General features: G+C 39.3%; 2 protein-coding genes and 1 pseudogene across 2 annotated transcripts; 1 reads left to right on the forward strand and 2 right to left on the reverse strand.

The window, feature by feature from the left end:
- Positions 1-8100: 8100 nt before the first annotated feature.
- LOC109010331 (2-methylene-furan-3-one reductase-like) lies at positions 8101-9943 on the reverse strand. The gene is made up of 3 exons (XM_035686625.1): positions 9755-9943; positions 8888-9374; positions 8101-8640 (listed from the first exon to the last, which is right to left on the reverse strand). Exons 1-3 carry the CDS (start codon positions 9926-9928, stop codon positions 8345-8347), a joined length of 957 nt encoding a protein of 318 aa, XP_035542518.1. The 5' UTR covers positions 9929-9943; the 3' UTR covers positions 8101-8344.
- Positions 9944-15062: 5119 nt separating this feature from the next.
- Positions 15063-17506, forward strand: LOC118344874 (annotated as a pseudogene).
- A 90-nt stretch (positions 17507-17596) lies between these two features.
- On the reverse strand, positions 17597-20386 carry LOC118344873 (growth-regulating factor 9-like). Its single transcript, XM_035686624.1, has 4 exons — positions 20278-20386; positions 19787-20140; positions 18592-19197; positions 17597-18147 (listed from the first exon to the last, which is right to left on the reverse strand). The coding sequence occupies exons 1-4, from the start codon at positions 20318-20320 to the stop codon at positions 17747-17749; spliced, it is 1404 nt and encodes a 467-aa protein (XP_035542517.1). The 5' UTR covers positions 20321-20386; the 3' UTR covers positions 17597-17746.
- Between the last annotated feature and the right edge of the window lie 6 nt (positions 20387-20392).

Below are 20392 nucleotides of genomic sequence, written 5' to 3' on the forward strand. Positions count from 1 at the left end.
AATTCTCTTCTCATCACTCATTTTGAATGGGAAGCGAAGTAGCCTAAAATGTTGAGATCTGATTTTATATTCTTCCATATGCAAGTGCAGTACTTGAAAGGCCAAGAAATCTTAGGAGGACGGTAGATACTGATAAAAAAACAGAAAGAAAATACAAATGATGGAGATGAACATTTGCTCTATTCTTATTACCTTGAATGTAGGTACAAGACTGGTGATATATACAAGCTGAGAATATACTGGAAGTAAGAACTGACAAAGCCTTAGTAAAGATATCTACCAGTTGGAACTTTGAAGCCACATGAACCGTGGTTATAATCCCAACCAGAACCTTATCTTGAACAAAGTGGCAATCTAGCTCCACATGCTTAGTTCTTTCATGAAAGATGGGATTTCTAGTCAAATGAATTGATGATTGTCTGTCACAATAAAGGAGAGCTGGTTGTTCATGATGCGCATTGAAGTCTTTCAACAAGGAAATAAGCCAAACAATTTCACAACTTGTGTGTGCCAATGCTCAGTATTCTACCTTAGCAGATGATCTGGACACAATGGCCTGCTTCTTGGACTTCCAACTAATCAAAGAATTCCCAAGAAATATACAAAAGCTAGTGACTGATCTTCGTGTCTCAGGGCAAGCTGCCCAATCCGAATCACTATAGGCTTTCAGAGACACAACTGACTTAGAAGAGTAGAAAATGCCTTGCTCGATTGATCCCTTCAAGTATCTTTATGGGCTGTGTGCAGATGCTCTTAAGTTGGTTTATCCATAAATTGACTCAAAACATTGACTGCATATGTTATGTCAGGCCTGGTAACAGACAAGTAGATGAGCATTCCAATCAATCTACGGTAGCTTGTAACATCATTCAAGTAATTTGTGGAAGAATGGGATAACTTATGATTATGCTCTACTGGAGTACTAATAGGTTTGCATCCAAGCAATCCAACATCCTTTAGAATTTTTAGAGTGTACTTTCTTTGGCAAATAAGACTACTCGCAAATGATCTTGCCATTTCCAGTCCAAGAAAGTATTTAAGAGCTCCCATATCTTGGATTTTAAACTGAGTATGCAGATAGCTTTTAAATTGCTACTGTCTACTATGATGTCATCCGCATATACAAGAAGAACTACAAAACCAGGCTTATCATTTCTAGTGAACAATAAATAATCTGACTTTGATTGATGGAAACCAATGGCAATGAGAGAAGATGTGAATTTCTAATTCCACTGCCTATAGGCTTGTTTCAAGCCATAAAGGGATTTGTGTAACTTACAAACAAGTTTGTTACCCTCGGTTTGAAACTCTCATTTGAGCTGAAAACGGGAGGAAGGTCCATATATATCTCTTCATCAAGATCGCCATGGAGGAAGGCGTTATGAACATCCAATTGGTGCAAGTGCCAATCATGAACAACAATTAAAGCTAAGAATAGCTGCACTGTAGTGAGTTTGGCAATGAGACTAAATGTCTCTTGATAATCGAAGTCTTCCTTTTGAGTATAACCCTTAGCTACCAAGCGGACTTTGTTTTTATCAATGCTGCCATCAGACTTCAACTTAACCTTGAATACATACTTGCAGCCAATTTTCTTTTTCCCAAGGGCAAGGGAGTGATGGTCCAGATGCCATTATTTTCAAGAGCAGCAAGTTCAAATTGTATGGCTTCACGCCAATGGTCAGAAACAACAACCTCTTCATAAGTTTTTGGCTCATGGGTAAGAGAGAGATAATGCATAGGATTTATGGGAAGGGGAAAGATTATTGTATGAAATGTGAGAAGCAAGTGGATGAGTGGTAGAAGGATGATACACCTGATCATGTGATGATGTAGTGGCAGAATGACAATGATAATTGCACAAATATGAAGGTGCATGCTTAACCCGATCAAACCTCCTAAGAGGGACAAGCTGGTGAGAAATGTGAGGAGAAGTGAACTCAATTGGAGTAATGGGATCTAAAGGAACAGAGGAAGAACTAGAAGGCGTATCAGAATTAGGTGCAAGTGAAGGAGAAGCAGGGAGGTCAGGTTCATCAGAAGAAAGATTATGAATGGAAGACATGTGATGTAAGAGGAGGAAATGAGAAAGGAATATCTGGAAGAGGTGGTGGCAATGTGAGACCCGAGATGGAAGAGAGATTGGAATCAAAATTAGGAGGTGATGTAGAGTCAACAGTAGAATCATATTTTTGAAAAGCAAAAACTAATTCCAAGAAAATCACATCACGAGAAATGAAAGTGGTGTGAATATTTAAGTCATAAACCTTATAACCTTTGACTCCAGCCAGGTAACCAAGAAAAATACATTGTTTCGCTCTAGGATCAAGCTTGGTTCTAATGTGTTTGAGGGTAGACATATAATATAAACAACCAAAGACTTTCAAGTGGGTATATGAAGGCAATGAACCAAATAGAACTTCATATGGAGTTTTGTTATTCAAAATTGGGGTCAGTATCCTATTGATTATATAGGTGGCTGTTAAGATGGCATCACCCCAAAATTTGAGCGGAATAGAGGCTTGAAAAAGTAAGGCTCTAGCAACATTGAGTAAATGTTGATGTTTCCTCTCCATGATCTCATTTGCTCTGGGGTATAGACACAAGTCTTTTGGTGGAGAATACCATTGGAATTGAAAAAATCTGGTATATAAAACTCCATATCATTGTCTGTCCTAATTTGCTTAATCTTAGAGCTAAATTGGGTTCTTACCATTTGAATGAAAGATTGAAGAATTTGTCTAGCTTCTGATTTGAATTTCATTAAGTAAACTCATGTTACTCTATTGTGATCATCAACCATGGTGAGAAAGTATTGATGTCCTTGCAAAGATGATTGAGAATATGGACCCCAAATGTCATAATGTATTAAGTAAAAAACTGAAGAAGATAGAGTAGTGCTATGTGAAAAAGGAACTCTCTTTTGTTTAGCCAAATGACAAACAATACAATAATTCTGGTCCCTACACTTTACATTAGGATAAGATGATTGAATCAAGTTCATCCTCTGATTTAACAGATGCCCTAGTCTAAGGTGCTAGACATCAAAATCCTTCCATTTCATGGCATGGCAGACCAGAGAATTGGAGTGAAGCAAAGGAAGGCTAGAGTTGTGGTTGGAAGCCTTGTGTCCGAGTGAGCTGGATAGGAGGTAATAAAGGTCATGACAATTTTTAGCAAATCCAATCGTCATCCATGAAGAGAGGACTTGTATAAAGCAATGATTATGCAAGAATGCAATGCATAGAGGAGAACTGTGAGTGAGTTTGCTAACAGACAATAAATTAAAAGTGAAAGAATGATTACAATGAACATTTGTGAGTATGATATTATCTGAGAGTTGTACAGTTCTTATGTGTGTGACAACAACCTTAGTACCATTAGGTAATTGGACATGAGCTTGGGTGGTGCAAGTAATGGTGGTGAATAAAGAATGAGAACAAATCATATGATCTGTAGCTCCAATGTTTACTATCTAAGGTGTTGATCGTGAATGGATGGAAGAGTATGAGGATGGTATACTTGCCATGTTTGAATGGTGTTTGTTGGATGATGTGCATTGTTCTGGTGCTAGAGAAGCAGATGGTTGACCGTGATTGAGCTATAGTGTCTCACCATTGACAAGAGTCAGAAGCTGGTCTTAAATAAATGATAGCTGAGGACCTTCAATTGGCCCATTATGTTGACCTTGAGAGCCTTGAGAAAGAACTTGATTAGCCGAATGGGTCAAGGATGAACTGTTACTACTAGAATAGTCTAGCTTGGACTTTGTAAACTTGAAGTTTGGTGGAAAACAAATTAGCCTGTAGCATTTTTCTTGGATATGCCCAACTTTCCCACAATGCTGGAAGGTAACCTTAGGCTTCTCCCTCCTCTTGGGTTGATTATTGACCACTGCAAATGCCGATGGTTTAGCAATGGGTAGCACTAGAGTTTGTGCCGGCCTTTGCTTTTCTTCTTGCAAGATCATAGAAAAGGTCTTGTCCAATGAGGGAATGGGGCTCATAAGTATGATCTGCCCTCTAATGCTCTCATAAGAATCATTCAAGCCCATTAAGTATGTGAAGATGTAATCTAAAATCTATACCTCACCAATAGAACTGAGTGCCTTGCAAGTGCAGAACCCACATGAGTATCAAGGAAGTGGTCTGTAGTTGTGCAGTTCTTCCCAGATGGCATTAAGCTGGGTGAAATATTCACTCACTAATTGTGTCCCTTGAACAATCATTCCAAGTTGTTGTTGTCGCTGCTATGTCCTCACATTGTCGGATTGAGAAAAACGTGTCCTAAGCTTCTCCCAAACTTCCTTTGCAGAGCTAATTTAAAAGACATTGGAGGCTATGTCTTTCAAAATGGAATTAAGGATCCATGAGAGGATTAGATTGTTACAACACAGCAAAGGGATGTAAAGAGGGTTGGTTAATTCTAGAGTTTGGATACTTCCATCAAGAAATCCTAGCTTATTTTTTTATTGAAATTGCTTGTATTTTAATCCATATTTTTTTTAATTGAGGTGTTATTTTATTTTTTTTAATTAAATGTGTTATTTTATTGTTATTTATTTTGGTATTTTATTAAATTTTATTTTAAGTGTTATTTTATTTATTTTTTAGTGTTTATATTTTAATTTGGGCTTGTGTTTGTGGTTTTTTATTAGTGGGTTATGTGTGTTTTTATTTTTGTTGTGTGTGTGTGAGGAGGAGCTCAACCCTTGTGCAAGTTGGACCTAGCCAGCTCGTGTAACCCGAAGCCCAACTTTCACTTTTGCAAGCCCGTGCGCCTGGCAAGCCCAATCCGTGCGCATCTGAAGCCCAGCCCGTGCCGTGAAGCCCAGCCCCTCCCCTTAATTCGAACGGCGCCGTTTGGGAGAGAAACCCTTAGGGTTTCACAATGTTTTCCCTTGCGTCGCTCAGCACCATCTTCTTTTTCTTTCTTTCTTTCTTCTTCTTCTTCTTCTTTCTTCTTCCTTCGAGCAGCACGCAGCTGCTACTGACGTCGTCTTGAGCTTCCACCTCCACCTTACATCTCTCTCTCTCTCTCTCTCTCTCTCTCTCTCTCTCTCTCTCTCTCTCTCTCTCTCTCTCTCTCTCTCTCTCTCTCTCTCTCTCTCTCTCTCGTGTCGTTCGGAATGCACCCAAGTGCTGGCTGTCCAACTCCTACCCCACGCGGCCACCTCCACCCATCGTGAAGTAGCTCTGTGTACACCAATGGTGATTTTCGGGTGGTGCTGTCCTTGCTGCCGCACCACGTGTCCACGCGAAGTACTTCCTCTCATCCACGGCTTGGGCTACCGTCTTCTTTTTGTCTACCCTGTGCCACGCACAACGCCTTCCACCGCCACTTTGGCCTATAAATAGGCCACGGTATCTCCATTATTGAGGGATCCGAGATCATCCTTCTCTTGAGCTTTGGGGTTGTTTATTTTATGTGTTTTTGGTTTGTAAAACCGTGAGTGGTTGTGGTTTTGCCGAGCTCATTGTTGTTTCAAAAATCTTGGATTTTTGCTCGGATTCGTGGTAAATTTTTGGGTTGTAAATTGTGAGTTTTGAGTGCTAGATCCGAGAGTTGGGGAGTTGTTGCCGTGCTTGGTGTTTGTTCTAAAATTGTGGAAAATCTTACTTGGGTTGTGGTTGTTGCCGTGTATTGAACCCCAAAATTTTGGGAACTGTTTTGCCGTGTGCCGTCACCTTGAGCAACAACCCTTTCGAGCGATCTTTCAGATTTATTCTCATTCGTCGTGTGTATGTAATTTTCCAATTTTATAAATAAACTGTGTAATTATATTTTGTAAACTGTTATTTTTGTTGCAAATGTTGATTGTATTGGAATTGTTGGAAGTTGGGCCTCGGGCCGTTGAAGCATTGGGTTACGAATTGTGGTTGTTAAAATTGGGCCTTGGGCCGGTTTGGAGGACGAGATTTTATTTTTATTATAAAATGGTGAAATTGTAAATAAAGGAATATTTTTATGTAAATGAATTATTTAATTTTATATTCTTATTAAAATTGTTGAAATGCATATTTATGGTTTTATTAAAAATGTGCTGTGATGTTACGTAGTCTGTTTGAAATGGTAACTGAAAATGTGGGTGCATGTGTATCACGACCCCAAGTCGAGATGGGGTATTATCTCGGTGGAGCTCCTCTAGTCACTCGGGAGCGTAACAGACTGACGTGACATCCCCTGAGTTGTCGCAGGGCGATGACGGGAATGAACGAGTCGGTAACCAAGGTTTTGAATTTCGTTCCGTACCGGCCGGTACGGTCGAAATTTTTCGTACCGACCGTCCGGCCGGTACAGGGACTATAAACATTTCGTACCGGCCGGTACAGGCAGATATTTCGGCCAGTGTTTTTTTTTTTTTTCATTTTTTCAAACTATAAGTTTATTTTTTAACTCTCAATTCAGATTAGACTATTTATAATCTATATATATATATATGTATTTATATATAATTTATTTATATATAGACTATTATTTTGAAATATAATTTTTATATATAATTTATTTATATATCGACCATTCCAAAATGTTATCTCGAAATGCTATCTCGAAACGGTACCGGTACCGAAATATTTCGTTCCAGTGCCTTGACCGGTACAGCGTCCGGAACGGTATTCAAAACATTGACGGTAACGCTCTCGTACCGATTCCGTGACCTTTGGCTGGTGAGGTTAGAGGATGCTCGGCCACGTACGCGCTAAGCGCAGAACTGAGCATCACTCGTTATGAAGTCTCATGCACGGACGTTATCCGTGATGTGATGATGAGAGCCAGGTCGTGCGGACGGTCCCTAGGGGAGACCGTGGCGCATGCTTATTAATTAATAATTATGATTGGACCAAAATGAGATTTTTGGTGTAAGTGGTTAAAAATGGTATTTTGGGAATAAAAATATTTGGTATTATTTTATGTGGATTATGTATGTATGGGGACGCGTGTTACTTTTATATATCTCTTGAATGTTATTTCGGTTAATTATTTACTGATATGTCAGAATCTCATGGTAGTGTTTTACCCTACAATTCTGTTTTATGGTTCTGTAGAATTTGACGCAGAGCCCGAATATGAGCCTGAGGGATCAGCTCCGCCAGAGATTTGACTTGTTGAGTTACTGTTCAGCGTTATAGGATTTGCTTCCCTTATGTTATTTTCTGTATTTACTTTATCTGTTGGATGACTGTTTAATCCTAGTAAAGTTATTTTTCTGTTTTTGAATAAATTCTGGTACTTAATAAAGAAAGACATTTTCATTTCTCCGCTGTAAATATTATTTTGTACACTTATTGCATGTCGTACACACTCTGAATACTGATCGTTGGGGTGCATGATCCGTGTGGTCATCATCCCGGTATCACAAACTCCACTAAAATAACACGTGAGGGTCGAAGGCACCACAATTGATATGTTAAAATAGCCACATGTCATGCTTTGATTGGCCTTTTATGTGGCGTAAACCCTACTTGAGAAATTTATAGTTAGATCTTTTGATAACAAAAAGTTTGTAGACGAAAGGATCTAATTGATAATTTGAAAATTGAAAACATAAAGAGTATGTTGGTGAAATATACAATAATATAATAAAAATTACAATGTAATTAAAATTAAAACGAAGCCAGTTTGGACTGAGGTACGGAAATATTACTCTCTTTAAGGAGATTCAAATCCTCTGCGGTGTACAAAGTCTCAAATTAACCAGTGCAACAGAAATTTATCTTGACTTAACTCCTCTAGAATACAACAGCCCAACTGAACGTCGTATAGCCTGAACCAACTCTGCACAAACGGTTGAGCCCAAAGCTCCTCTCAAAGAATACCTTTCTTTTATCTGGAAAATCTCTCAAAAATACCTTCGTACACACTCTAGATGAAAAGATAGATACCATCGGATGCCAATCTCATTCCAATTTAAAAGGAAGGTAGTCGATAATACAAACAGCACAAAAAATATTCATTACCAACTTAAAACGTAAAAACAAACCGATCTACATAAAGGATTTAAGAGAAAAAAAGTTTAAACGTTAAAAACGTTAATGGAAACGCTGATAAACGTATAAAGCCAAGAAGTCGGTTTTGCCAATGTTTTACAAGAATTAAAAGTAAAAAAAGATAACGGCAATAAATTAATTAGAAACCAACGTTAAACCAAAATGTTCGGCTACTGGCAAATCAAGAGAATAAATGCAAGCTTAAAAACGTTCAAGCAATAAACCTCATAAATCCTAATAACTATTTTAAAAAATACCAACAGAGTACAATGTAAAATAGAATTCAGAGATATCAGTTGGCATATATGTAGTTCTGCACCACAACTCAGTAAACAGACAATTTCTGAGGAACCATTTCAGATGTTACGTTGCATGTTCTTGCCGGCGGATGGAACAGAGATGACAACTTTTCCTCTTGCTCTTCCTGTTTCTAGATACCCAAAAGCTTTAATTACTTCTCCAAAAGAATATGGGCCAGTTGGATCGATCACAGCCTTAAGCTTTCCGCTCTCCAAATGTGGCCTAAGCTTCTCCAAGTCATCACCGCACACTGTCAAGCTTGAATATATAGCTCTTGGATGAGAAGGAGGCCATGTTATGTCAACAATTGGGGCATCATCCTTAGCTACCACAAAAGAATTCTTGCAATCGCCTGAAGATCAAAGGTTTTAAGAGAGATGAAAACCAAAACCAGTTGAATAGTGACTATCTCACGGATAAGCATGCTTTAAGTTAATTCTACCATCTTTCCAACAAACAAGCAGAGCACTACCATTAGAACAACAAATTCCCAAATCCATTCAGCATATCAAGGTGCTGATATAAAAGAGAGATTTACCACAAAGCACTACTCTAGGTTGGAAATTCCAAGGAAAATATATAACCATAGAGAGACTTACCAATTGTATCATAGAGAAAATCATATTTTTCATCAATGTCATCATATCTAGTCTTTCTGTAGTCAACAACTCTATCAGCACCCAATTTTTCGACGAATTCCACCTTTGGGGTACTAGTTGTAGCAACAACGTGAGAAGCACCATACAAGTGCTTGGCTAGTTGAACGACCAAAGTTCCAACACCCCCTGCTCCACCAACTATAAAAACGGTTTGCCCCTCTTTAAAACCTGCAGTTTTGAATCCTTCTATTGCAGTCTGAACTGCTAAAGGCAAGCTTGCAGCTTCCTCAAATGAAAGATTATTTGGTTTTGTTGCAATCAAGCTCTCTTCCACGACTATGAACTCTGCCAGAGTTCCAAGCTGCTTCAGTTTTTCTCCTGCATTGAAATCTTGGATGTTGCCATAAACCTCATCACCCACATCAAATTTCGTAACGCCTCCACCTTTTCCTATCACTACGCCAGCCATGTCACAGCCAGGTACCACCTGCACCAACACTAACGTATATCTTAATGACGATTACATGGAAGATCGGTTTTGAAATATATAGTTCTATAGTAACAGATTATTTGCAAGCCACAAGTACGTGATTTTTTCAGCCTGCATTAATTTGCATTCTTTTTTCCTTTTTGAATAGATTATCTATAGTTGTTTATCTTTGTCTTTTCTACCAGCTTTTCAACAGTTTCCCTATCTCAAGGTTATCAATATAATATATACGTTTGTGAAGTCAGTGTAAAGCATTCCAAACCAAAAACTTGGAAAAACCAGAACATGAATAACTAAGAGAATAATATGTTTAAGAACCTCGGGGGGACCTACTATGTACAAATACAGATTTGTCTAACACTTCGATTCCTACTCACAGGGAAGTCTGAAGGAAAGATGGGTCGCTGGCGTCTTTTGAAATCAATAGGATTCAAAGCAGCAGCTCGAACTTGGACTAGTAGTTGGTTATGCAGGGGAGTAGGAATAGGGAAGTCTCCCAACTTGAGGACTTCTTTGGGACCATACTCCTTGTAAAACCAAGCTTTCTGCATATTGTAATTCCCACACATGAGAGTTATCTTGCCCTCTCCATCTTATACTGGTTTGGGGACATATAAACTGTCATATTTAATTAATGTACTGAAAACAGTGATTGATGTGTTTAAAGGAGTGGATGCCAGTGGAGATGATGAAAATATCTCTTATCCTATATGACTGTAAACATGGTTATTTATTCTCTCTACTTTAGAATGATTCCAAGTAAATCTTCTGGTTTTGATGAAAAGCAGTGGCCATAATGTTGTTCTTGTTCTTGTTTATGGAATGAATGAAGAAAGATTGTCTAGCTAGCACTATTATGGTGCACGTAAAGTCCAATTGTTGCCACAGGTTCTATTGGCAGTACAAGTTTGATGGAAAACCCAGCTTCATGAAAGCTGATACAGTTGTAGATGTTTATACGTACCCTCTCTGAAGTGGTTTATCCTCTCTACTTTGGAATGATTCCAACGTGGGACCAAAGTAAATTTTCTGGTTTCCATCAAGAGTGGCGGCTATAGCGTTGTTCTTGTACGTGTATGGGATGAATGAAGAAAGATTGTAACCAGCAAGCTCTGTGAATGTGCACGTCAGTCCATTTGTGGCCATAGGTAGAATCGGGAATTTTGTGGAAAATCCAACTACATGAAATATACATTTCTTGATGTTGGTACCCTCTCTGAAGCGTTTAATACTCAAACATCTTATAGATAAATAAGATCTTACATCTTCAATCTTGAAGGATGGGATCTGCATCCTCATCCGGTAAATAAGATCCTATCTCTTCAATATAATTTGCGACTTCGTGCAATATGAAAGAGAATCATTAATTGGAAATTGACCACCAATCCATCCCATAGCCACTCTTTGCAACAGATATCTATCAAGCACATGCAGGTGAGATGTTAATTAATGACGGCTGCTTATCTGCAGAATGAGTAATTCACAGCAGTAAACATAAGATAGAGACCACATGACTAATAAGAATATATTAGTGCCGCCAAGTCAACCATGGATAAGTGCTCAAATCACCGTCCATCATGGTGATGGGACTGAGGAGACGGGATCATGTGTTGAGGACCCATTATGTGCAGCAATCATGTCCAATAAAATTTTTGGACGGTGGTCCGTGGAGGTGGTGTCGATTTACAAGTGTTAGTTAGATGGATGCAGGTAAAAGGTACTGGATGTCCCTGGTACTTTAGTGAGCTGTTTGTAAGATCAGATTGGAGTGATATCCACCCCAAATATCTCCCGACTCTATCCCACCATATCCACCCCAAATATCACAATAAATTCGATTAAAAGAAATCGTACTTTTAGTAGCTTGAGTTGGAAAAGGCAAGCGAGTATGTTTAGAGCGAGCACAAACGTCACAATAAGAAAGAGTACAAGGACTATCTAAAATATTATGAATGATAAAACTGGAAGGATGACCTAGACGTTGATGCCATAGGGTCTTATTGTCATGGGTGTGAGCAGAGAAAGCAGCAACTTTTGATGGCCGAAATATATAAAGTCCATTACAAGCTTCACCCGCTCCAATCAGCCTCTTCAATTGAAGGTCCTGAAAAAAAAATTTAAAAGATGAGAAAATAGCAACACATGGTAAATTATTAGTGAGTTGAGGGATAGAAAGGAGATTATAATGAAAGAGAGGGACATAAAGGACTTTAGAGAGAAAGATATTTTCGGACAATTGAATGGAGCCCATGCCTTCAATAGGAATAACATCACCCGTGGGAAGCCGAATCTCACGGCTCGAAGAAAGGGGCTGAATATGCAGAAATGAGGATCGGCAGTGGCTCATATGATCACTAGCGCCACTGTCGATTATCCAATCGGTATGGGAATCGAAAGAAGAAGGGTTTAAGAAGGAGTTACCAACAAAATTTGCCGTCGATGGAGGGGTTTGTAAGAGATTCATGAGCTGTTGATAGGTTTCGGAGGAGAGACCTGGAATCGGGCTGGACGAAGGACCCACGGGAACCGGGTTGGAAGCAGCGAGATGGACGGTGGCAGAAGGAGGTTTCCCGAGCAGAGATGGCCGTTGGGTGTTGCGTGGTTCACGGCCCGGTGGGTAGCCGATAACACGCCAGCAGCGATTCCGTAGATGGCCATCCTTTCCGCATTCGGTACATTTGAGAAGTGGCCGTGGATGAGAGGAACTCCGAGCAGCAAGGGCAAGATTTTCTGGGTGGAGACGAGATACTTGAAGGAGCCTCTGTTGTTCTTCTTGAAAGAGGATGGAAAAAATTTTATTTAGAGATGGAAGAGGGTCAGTGGCAAGGATTTGGGACCGAAGGGCAGAGTAGGAATCATTGAGGCCGAGAAGAAATTGAAAGACACGTTCATCTTCAGCCCTTTTTTCCAAGGTAGTAGCATCGGTGAGAGGTTGGAGATTTCCCAACTCATCCCAAAGTTGTTTGATATTGTTGTAGTAATCGGGTATAGAAAGTTGGTTTTGATGGAGGTTGGAGATTTCTCTTTTGAGATGGAAGAGGCGGGCATTATTTCCATGGCTAAAACGAGATTCGAGATCAAGCCAAACATCTCGAGGATCATCGTGATAGTCCAAGGAATTGGCTAGGGAAGGGGTGATTGTGTTGAGAAGCCAAGTTAAGACCATGTCTTTGGTGCGGCTCCATTGGGCATAATCAGGGGAGGTTTTGGCAGGGGCATGAAGACTACCATCAACGAAAGAGAGTTTGTGTTTAGCGTTGAGTGCACGGCGAATAGCACACTGCCATTTTGGGAAATTGTCACCTGTGAGGAGACCGGAAACCAGAACGAGACTAGGAGAATCAGAGGGGTGGAGGAGATATGGGGAAGAAGATGGAGGAGGATCATCGGTTGAGGAAGCCATCGGGAAGGAGAGGTAAGTCAGAATCTGTTTTGGCCTGATACCATGTTAAACAATAGCTTGGCTGAATTGATTTGCTTTATTTCATTGAGAATAATATATAGAGCTATGTACGGTGATGCTTTACATGGAAAGAAATCAAATAATTTACATGGAAAGAAATCAAATAATGCCGTTACAAATAAATCAAATAGCAAAATTGGTGGGATGTGCTAGGATCATGGAGACGGAAATTCTGATGAGCTGTTAATAAAAGGCAACGTTCGCATTCATTTAATCCCATGTTTTGTGAGGACAATCAAGCCGCGGAATGAACAACCATGAAAAAAGCGCGCGAGGGAGGGATAACAGCTATGGATAGAGCTGGACTTCTGTAGTTTCGCTGTAAATGAGTTTTTAAGTTGTTTAGGTAATAGGTTTGATAATGGTTTAATTTTTGGCACCTTGATTTTGGCCTTTTTATAGGACAATATGGCGTTCGGACATTTGGTCGAACGGGGTGCGTGCGAAACTACATTAAATAATTAATATATAACGTCAAGACCATTACAAATGATATAAAGGGTATATAATATGATTCAAATTAAAAATCTTATTTAATGTAGGTAAGAGTACTCATCATCACTATGCTACATACACTTCATTTGAAATCTCTTCCATAAAAATAATAATAATAAATTAATAAATTGTGGAAATATATTCCAGTTAGGCCCAACGGGCTTAAAGCTAAGGCAGGATCATGGCCCATATGTGGCGGCCCACCACTACACAAATTCGCTAGCAGTATAAACGGCACACCACAAACACATGCAAAGGGATTTAAAAGTTATGCTACAAACAATCACTTTTACGTATTTTTTGTATATTCTATTGATATGTTTGGCCAAAATTATTTTATATTAAAAAAATGATACAGTCAATCATATTAATAAAATGTAAAAAAAAATACGCAAAAACAACTACTATTAAATTTTTTGGGATTTAAACCGTCTCTGAAATAATTTCGATCAATTCTGTTATGGGTAGACGAATTCACGCACCCCCTGTTGAGCTGGAGGGGTAATTTAGTAATTTTAAAGAAAAAATAAAAGAAGCAGAATTAAGGAGAGGAAGTGAACTGTAGCAGTGAAGCTTCTCTTTTCCGCTCAATGCACGAACCAAGAACGATAGCCAACCCCTTCTCGTCTCCACCGCCAGCACGTTTGGGCACGTCTCTCTCGCCACCAGCACGTTTGGGCACCTCGGATCTAGGTTTCTTAGTCATCAAAATGAGGCCTTTGACGATCTCTTGTGTAAAATATGTCTGATACTTTTAAGGTTCTGATGTATTAGTTTTAGTAAAACTTGGAACAAATTGTTAGCTTGGCATCGTCAGGACCCATGTCTCAAGGAAAAGTTCAGTTCTCATCTCAATATTTTCTTCAATCTGGATTTTGATGTTCATGGATGTTTTTGTATTCACCTGAATTCTTGATGATGTCGTTAATAGCCAAAACTCGCAGTTAAAAGGAAAATAATGCCAGGTTACTCTCAAGGTGAAGGGCGAACCTCAAATCTTAAACTTGTCAGAAAAGAACATGGTTGGTGGCATCACTCACAAACTACGATCTTGTCAGATGAACTGTGAGTTTTGGCTTGCAGAAGCTACGTTTGGGAATGGGATAAAGGAGAAGAGGGGAATGGGGATTAAGGACAAGGGTTGGGGAAGAAGGAGAATGGTGAAATGCACCATTTCAATTTCGTCTCCCACCAAGCACAATCCGTACCATTTTATTAAAGAATAATACTAGATACAGTTCTCATTTGGGGATTGCAATACAAGCCTAAGTAATTTTATCTTTAAATTTTTTTAAAATTACAAAACTATTATTCTTAAAATAATAATATTTCTCATTTAATAAAAGGTCTATACATACAGTCTTCAAGTGGAGACTGCAAATAAAATTTTTCTTTATTAAACTCATTCCATGTCATCAAGGGTGCGCGAATTCGACTACCATAGAGTTTTCGAATTTTGATACGTTGGAGAACGTCCCGATTGGACGTCGTATTTCTTCTTGTATGTATGGACTAGTCTTTATATCCATTTCGGAAGATAATTAGAGGAACATAGAAACGTTTTTAAGCCCAAACGGGACAAATAAAAATTTTGGGCTTTAGGAAGAATGTGTGTTGGGCCACGATCCAAATTCGCGTGGGAGTCTGTTCTTTTCTGGAAGAAGCTTTCAAATCCAAACGTTCCCCCTCAAATCTCTCGCACCCGAAGTTTCCAATTCTCACTCGCATTGGGATCTCACTCGTGAAACCCAATGAATTCTCACAACATCCAAGCGGGAGACACAAATCCAAATAAACAATGGTCCTTGCAAGATTTCGAGATCGGAAAACCCCTCGGGAAAGGAAAATTCGGCCGAGTTTATCTTGCTAGAGAAGCCGAGGTTTTCGGTTTTTATTTTCAATTTTGTGATTTCTGGTTGTCTTCTAGGATTTGGTTTGATTTGTTTTCTTTTTAATGTTAAAGAGCAAGTACATAGTGGCTTTGAAGGTGATATTCAAGGAGCAAATCGAAAAGTACAGAATTCAACACCAGCTGAGGAGAGAGATGGAGATTCAAACCAGCCTACGGCACCCGAATGTATTGCGACTCTATGGGTGGTTCCACGATGCTGAACGCATTTTCTTGATACTCGAATATGCTCATGGTGGCGAGCTTTATGGGAAGCTTAGGAAAAGCGGCCATCTTTGTGAGAACCAAGCCGCCACCGTAAACATCTCTCTCCCACCCGAAATCTTATCGGCATCTACTACTATCTGCAAGAAAAAGGAATTGTAATTTGGTGTTACTGTGGTTTACTTCAACTATATGAAGTATGATTTCTGCGCATGAACGCAGAAACTAGTATTCTTTTATGTTTATGTGACTCGTCTTTATTTATAATGGGTTTTTCGTCTTCTAATTACTTTTTTTCCTCGTGGATTTTAGTGCACAAACTTTTTTTGTGTGTTACGCAGTCTGAGAGAAATCCTGATGTATGTCCCTTGTGAATTTTAGTACATTTTGAGCCTCACGCAAGCATTGGCGTATTGTCATGAGAAGCATGTGATTCATAGGGACATCAAGCCAGAAAATCTGTTGCTTGATCACGAGGTATGCTAAAACTCCTTAAATTTGCGTTGGGTTGTTGATAAATCTCTAAGGACTTCTTTTTTGAGAAACTTAAATCGGAGGCAGATTTTTCTCCTTAATTTAATTTAACGATTATGTGATACAAACTTGTAAATGGATAGTTAAAAAAAGGTTGGACATATTTTTGCCAAGCATGTATTGACACTAATTAATTGAGTTTTGTTACTCATCATCCCCACACACCACACTTTTTTTTTTTTTGAGTTTTATTCTTCTTAAACTTATTGAATTCTACTACTCATCATTCATATACCACACATTTGGTAAGAGAAAAAAAAAAGTGTGGTATGTAGTGCGTGGGGATAATAAATAGAATTTTTCTAATTATTATAACTCATAAAGTAGACATTTTCTTCTAACATAGTTTAGTTATATTCTTAGGGACGATTGAAAATTGCAGATTTTGGATGGTCTGTTCAGTAGAGAAGCAAGAGACACACCATGTGTGGAACTTTGGATTATTTAGCACCAGAAATGGTGGAGAAGAAAGCTCATGACTACGCCGTTGATAACTGGACTTTGGGTATCCTTTGTTATGAGTTCCTTTATGGTGTCCCTCCATTTGAAGCTGAAAGTCAGAGCGATACCTTTAGAAGGTAAGGTAGAGGTTATTGTTATACCCTGTTTAGTATGGATGAAAGTTGTATCATGAACTGTGTTATAGATAGGTAGATAATTGTATTTGGTTATACCAGGATAATGAAGGTTGACCTGAGCTTCCCTTCCACTCCTCATGTTACTGAAGAAGCCAAGGATCTCATTCTTCGGGTAAGTTTGTCCATTACTATTTTATGTTGATATCTGGATGTAAACCGTAAAGGAATGGTGTCAGTGATTAGATTTAGTTGCCTTCGTGAATATGTTATCTGAAAATATGTGCAGCTTCTGGTGAAGGACTCCTCAAAACGGCTCTCTCTTCAGAAGATCATGGAGCATCCTTGGATAGTCAAGAAAGCAGATCCTACGTGAATTTGCAGTAACTAAGAGTTTAAACTTTTGATCTGATTCCCCATGGCTTTGACTTTTGAGAAACTGGTATGGTCGAATTCTGCTTCTAATGGCATAATTTGTAGGCAAGTGAAGCAACTTCCAGAGTTCATCATTGTAATCTCCGATCTGCCTTCACACTATGCTATACTCAATGACTCTGAAGCATTGATTTACAAAACAAAGCTTGAGTCTCGTGTATGATACCATTTGTTTATGAGAGTATGTTCTCCTTCTAGATTAGTGTAGGTAAAACTATTGTTTAGATAATTGGATGTTTGAATCAACTTCCTGTATGTGTTATTGTAACCATTGAATTATCATTTCAAATGTAAATCACGAGTTAATCTTGCCAGATTACATTGACCGTTATCATTTGGTTTTTGCACAGTTGGATTATAAGTGCAACTAATTTTAGTACACCTCAAATCACAATATTCTCCTGACAGTCAGAAATTGTATAAACACAGTGTTCTCGTGATATTTGTAACAATGGTATCTACCCAAATTTCTCTTCGGATCTGACGGAAGTTATTCTCCGACGGGTTACTATTATATCAAGTCCGGGCTGTGCCATTTTCTCGAAGAAAATCCCCATATTTTTCCATTTTTTTAGGAGTGCATCGGTACAACCGAATCAAGAGCTTTGTGGGTGAGAAAGCCGAAAACGCAAAACTATAAGCAGTGCATCCATTTAACCAAATAGTTCAACAACGCCTCAAGACTGGTGTATCAACCGCTGGAATGGTACAAAAGAACTTCAAAGATTACATGGTTGGTCTTCTAGACAGCACCTTAAGAGGAAATGTAACCGTATTCATTGGCAGTGATGCTGGTGTCCGTAATGGTGGTGTCACTGCTACTGCTGGTAGTACTTTTTTCATCAATTTGCAGGAGTTGAGAGCTAGCTTGGATTGAGATGGAAAGATCTGTGTTCAGAGAAGAAAGACCTGCCTCGTTGGGTACATTGGTAGAGAGAGATGGTGAAGCTCTATGAATTGCAACACTGGAAGAAGCTGTGGGAACAGATGCCACACGCTTTTTGGCACCTCTGTGCATGTGCTGCACACAATACTTTCGATCAGGAACAGTGTGCCTGCTGCACCGCCACTTCTTCCCATCTGTTCTTCTGCACCTCCCCGGTTCAAGTTCTATGCCATTTCTGATTCCAAAGCATGAACTGTTGCAACCTTGATCTGAAAAAAACAGTAAACAAGCAAATGTCCCTCATTTCTCCGCACTAAAACTGTGATCAGCCTAAAAATCTCAATGGGGCATGATGGGATTGAATGAACAAAATTGTCATAAAAGGCTAAAAGCAATGAATTTCATCACATCCTGCTTCAATAATTTACTTTCTATGAAAAAGAACAGCATCTAAACCTAGTTTAGCTTCAAAAGCAAACAACATTTATTCAAATCAAGTGACAGAGTTCCAATAACATTGCACATATACTCTACTTATGAACTAACTATTTCATCAAAATTGATTTGATCTTAACTTAGCCCTATATTGCTTACAGCAGCTGATGAGATAGATTTTATGCCACCATATAATGTCACGAAAACACCTCTTTATGGGGGAAAATAAAATAAAATTCTTGATGAGGACAAAAGGGCTCAGATTTCACGGACATTACCTTGAAGAACACTCTTTGGTGAGAAGCCCAATCCCGGTGATACAACCCTGTTGCCATTGCTTTTCATGGTGAGATTGTAAATGAGCGGGTTGCCACTTACATCTTTTCTTTCAGAAACATGGTCGATTCTGTTGATGGAATTGGTAGTGAAGGTGGGTAGAGTGGTGGCCCTTGTGGCTGCAGTGGCGGGTATGGTGGTCATGGTTGCTGCAATGGCAGGTATGGGGGTTCTGGTGGCGATAGTATCAGAACTGACATATTTCTTGCTTCCAATATTGCTACTGGTGGTGGTGGTGGTGGAGGAAATACTATGGCTGGAAGGGGTCATGAGTTGAAGTCCCACAGTGGCTGAATTGGCATGGTTCGGATTTAACTCCCCAAATTTGTCAGATGGCATTGAATCTGAAGGAGATGAGATTTCAAAAGCTTCCACAGGCTTTCTTGAACGCTGACGGCCTCTGTGCATGTGCCGCTCACAGTACTTCTGATCCGGCACCACATGCTTACTACACCTCCATTTCTTCCCATCAGTTCTTCTACACCTTCCTGGCTCAGGATCCATCATGGTCTTATAGTCAAACCCCTGAGGACTAAAATAACCTATAACTGAACACAATCAACCAAAAGAGACAAAAAACCACATCATAATCTTCAACCGACATTTTCTAGATCAACCTCTTCCAATTAACAGAAACCCATCTCAAAATTTCTATCTCGGATAACATGGACCAATTTCAACTGACGAAAATACATGTAAAAAATGAATGCCTCTTTCTATATAAGTTCAAAGAAACAAAGAGCGATCATTTGATTTCACTAAAACCCATCTCGGGTTTCAAGTTTAGCCACGAGACTGACACCATTTCAGAAAAAAGAGTTTAAAAAACCCATAAAAATCCACAAAAAGAAGCATGGTTGATATGAACAATATAATCGCAAACCCAATTTCACACACGCACATGCATTTAAAAAACCGCACTAGTAATTCACTTAGAAATACCGAAACAAAGTGGAATAAGAGCATTTTTTATTTTACAAACAAACCATACACGATTTCAACAGACGAAATTTATTGCCATTAAAATGCCAGAAAAAAAATGCGACTGAATTCACACGCAATAAGCTAAGACAGTATTTTATTTAATGGGCAAGATAAGCTAAGAAACATTCGGAATGAAGAAAGGTAAAGACTTACAGCTAGGGTATAGCTTATAAATAGCAGGCCCAAAGAAGCAAGCGACACTCTTCCAAATGGGAACGAGAAGGTGAAGAGGAACAGGAAGACCAGCCTCTAAGTGCTTGTAGATTAGGGTCTGTCCTTGAAGCTCGTGCAACTGAGCTGGCGTCACCACCACAGCAACAGGCTTTCCGTGTTCAGTCACGGGGTTTTTTGCAGCAGCGGAGTTAGAACCAATCCCCAGGCCTAGCTTGATCCACGTTGGTTGTGCTTCCTTCACCCCCCGACCCCTCCTCTCCTGTTCAACCTCCATCGTCGATTCCTCCTCGTCAATCATCCTCTGGGGTCCACCACCACCTCCTCCTCCTTTCCCTTCACCGCATATATATATATAAAAACAGAGCAATTGTACCTCGTTCAAATTATCCAGAAATAACAAATGGAAGAACCAAAAACAAAAATAAACGCACAGAAAGAAATAGAGATGGAGGGGGGGATAGAGAGAGAACCAGAATGGGAAGAAAGGACGCTTTGGGACGGTAGAGCTTCCATTTTCACATGGGCTTCAAGAAGAAAGCAAATCCAAATTGTGCAGTTGGGGAGAGAGAGGTAGAGACGACGACA

The sequence above is a fragment of the Juglans regia genome, chromosome 16 (assembly GCF_001411555.2).
Source record: "Juglans regia cultivar Chandler chromosome 16, Walnut 2.0, whole genome shotgun sequence".
Classification (NCBI taxonomy): domain Eukaryota; kingdom Viridiplantae; phylum Streptophyta; class Magnoliopsida; order Fagales; family Juglandaceae; genus Juglans; species Juglans regia.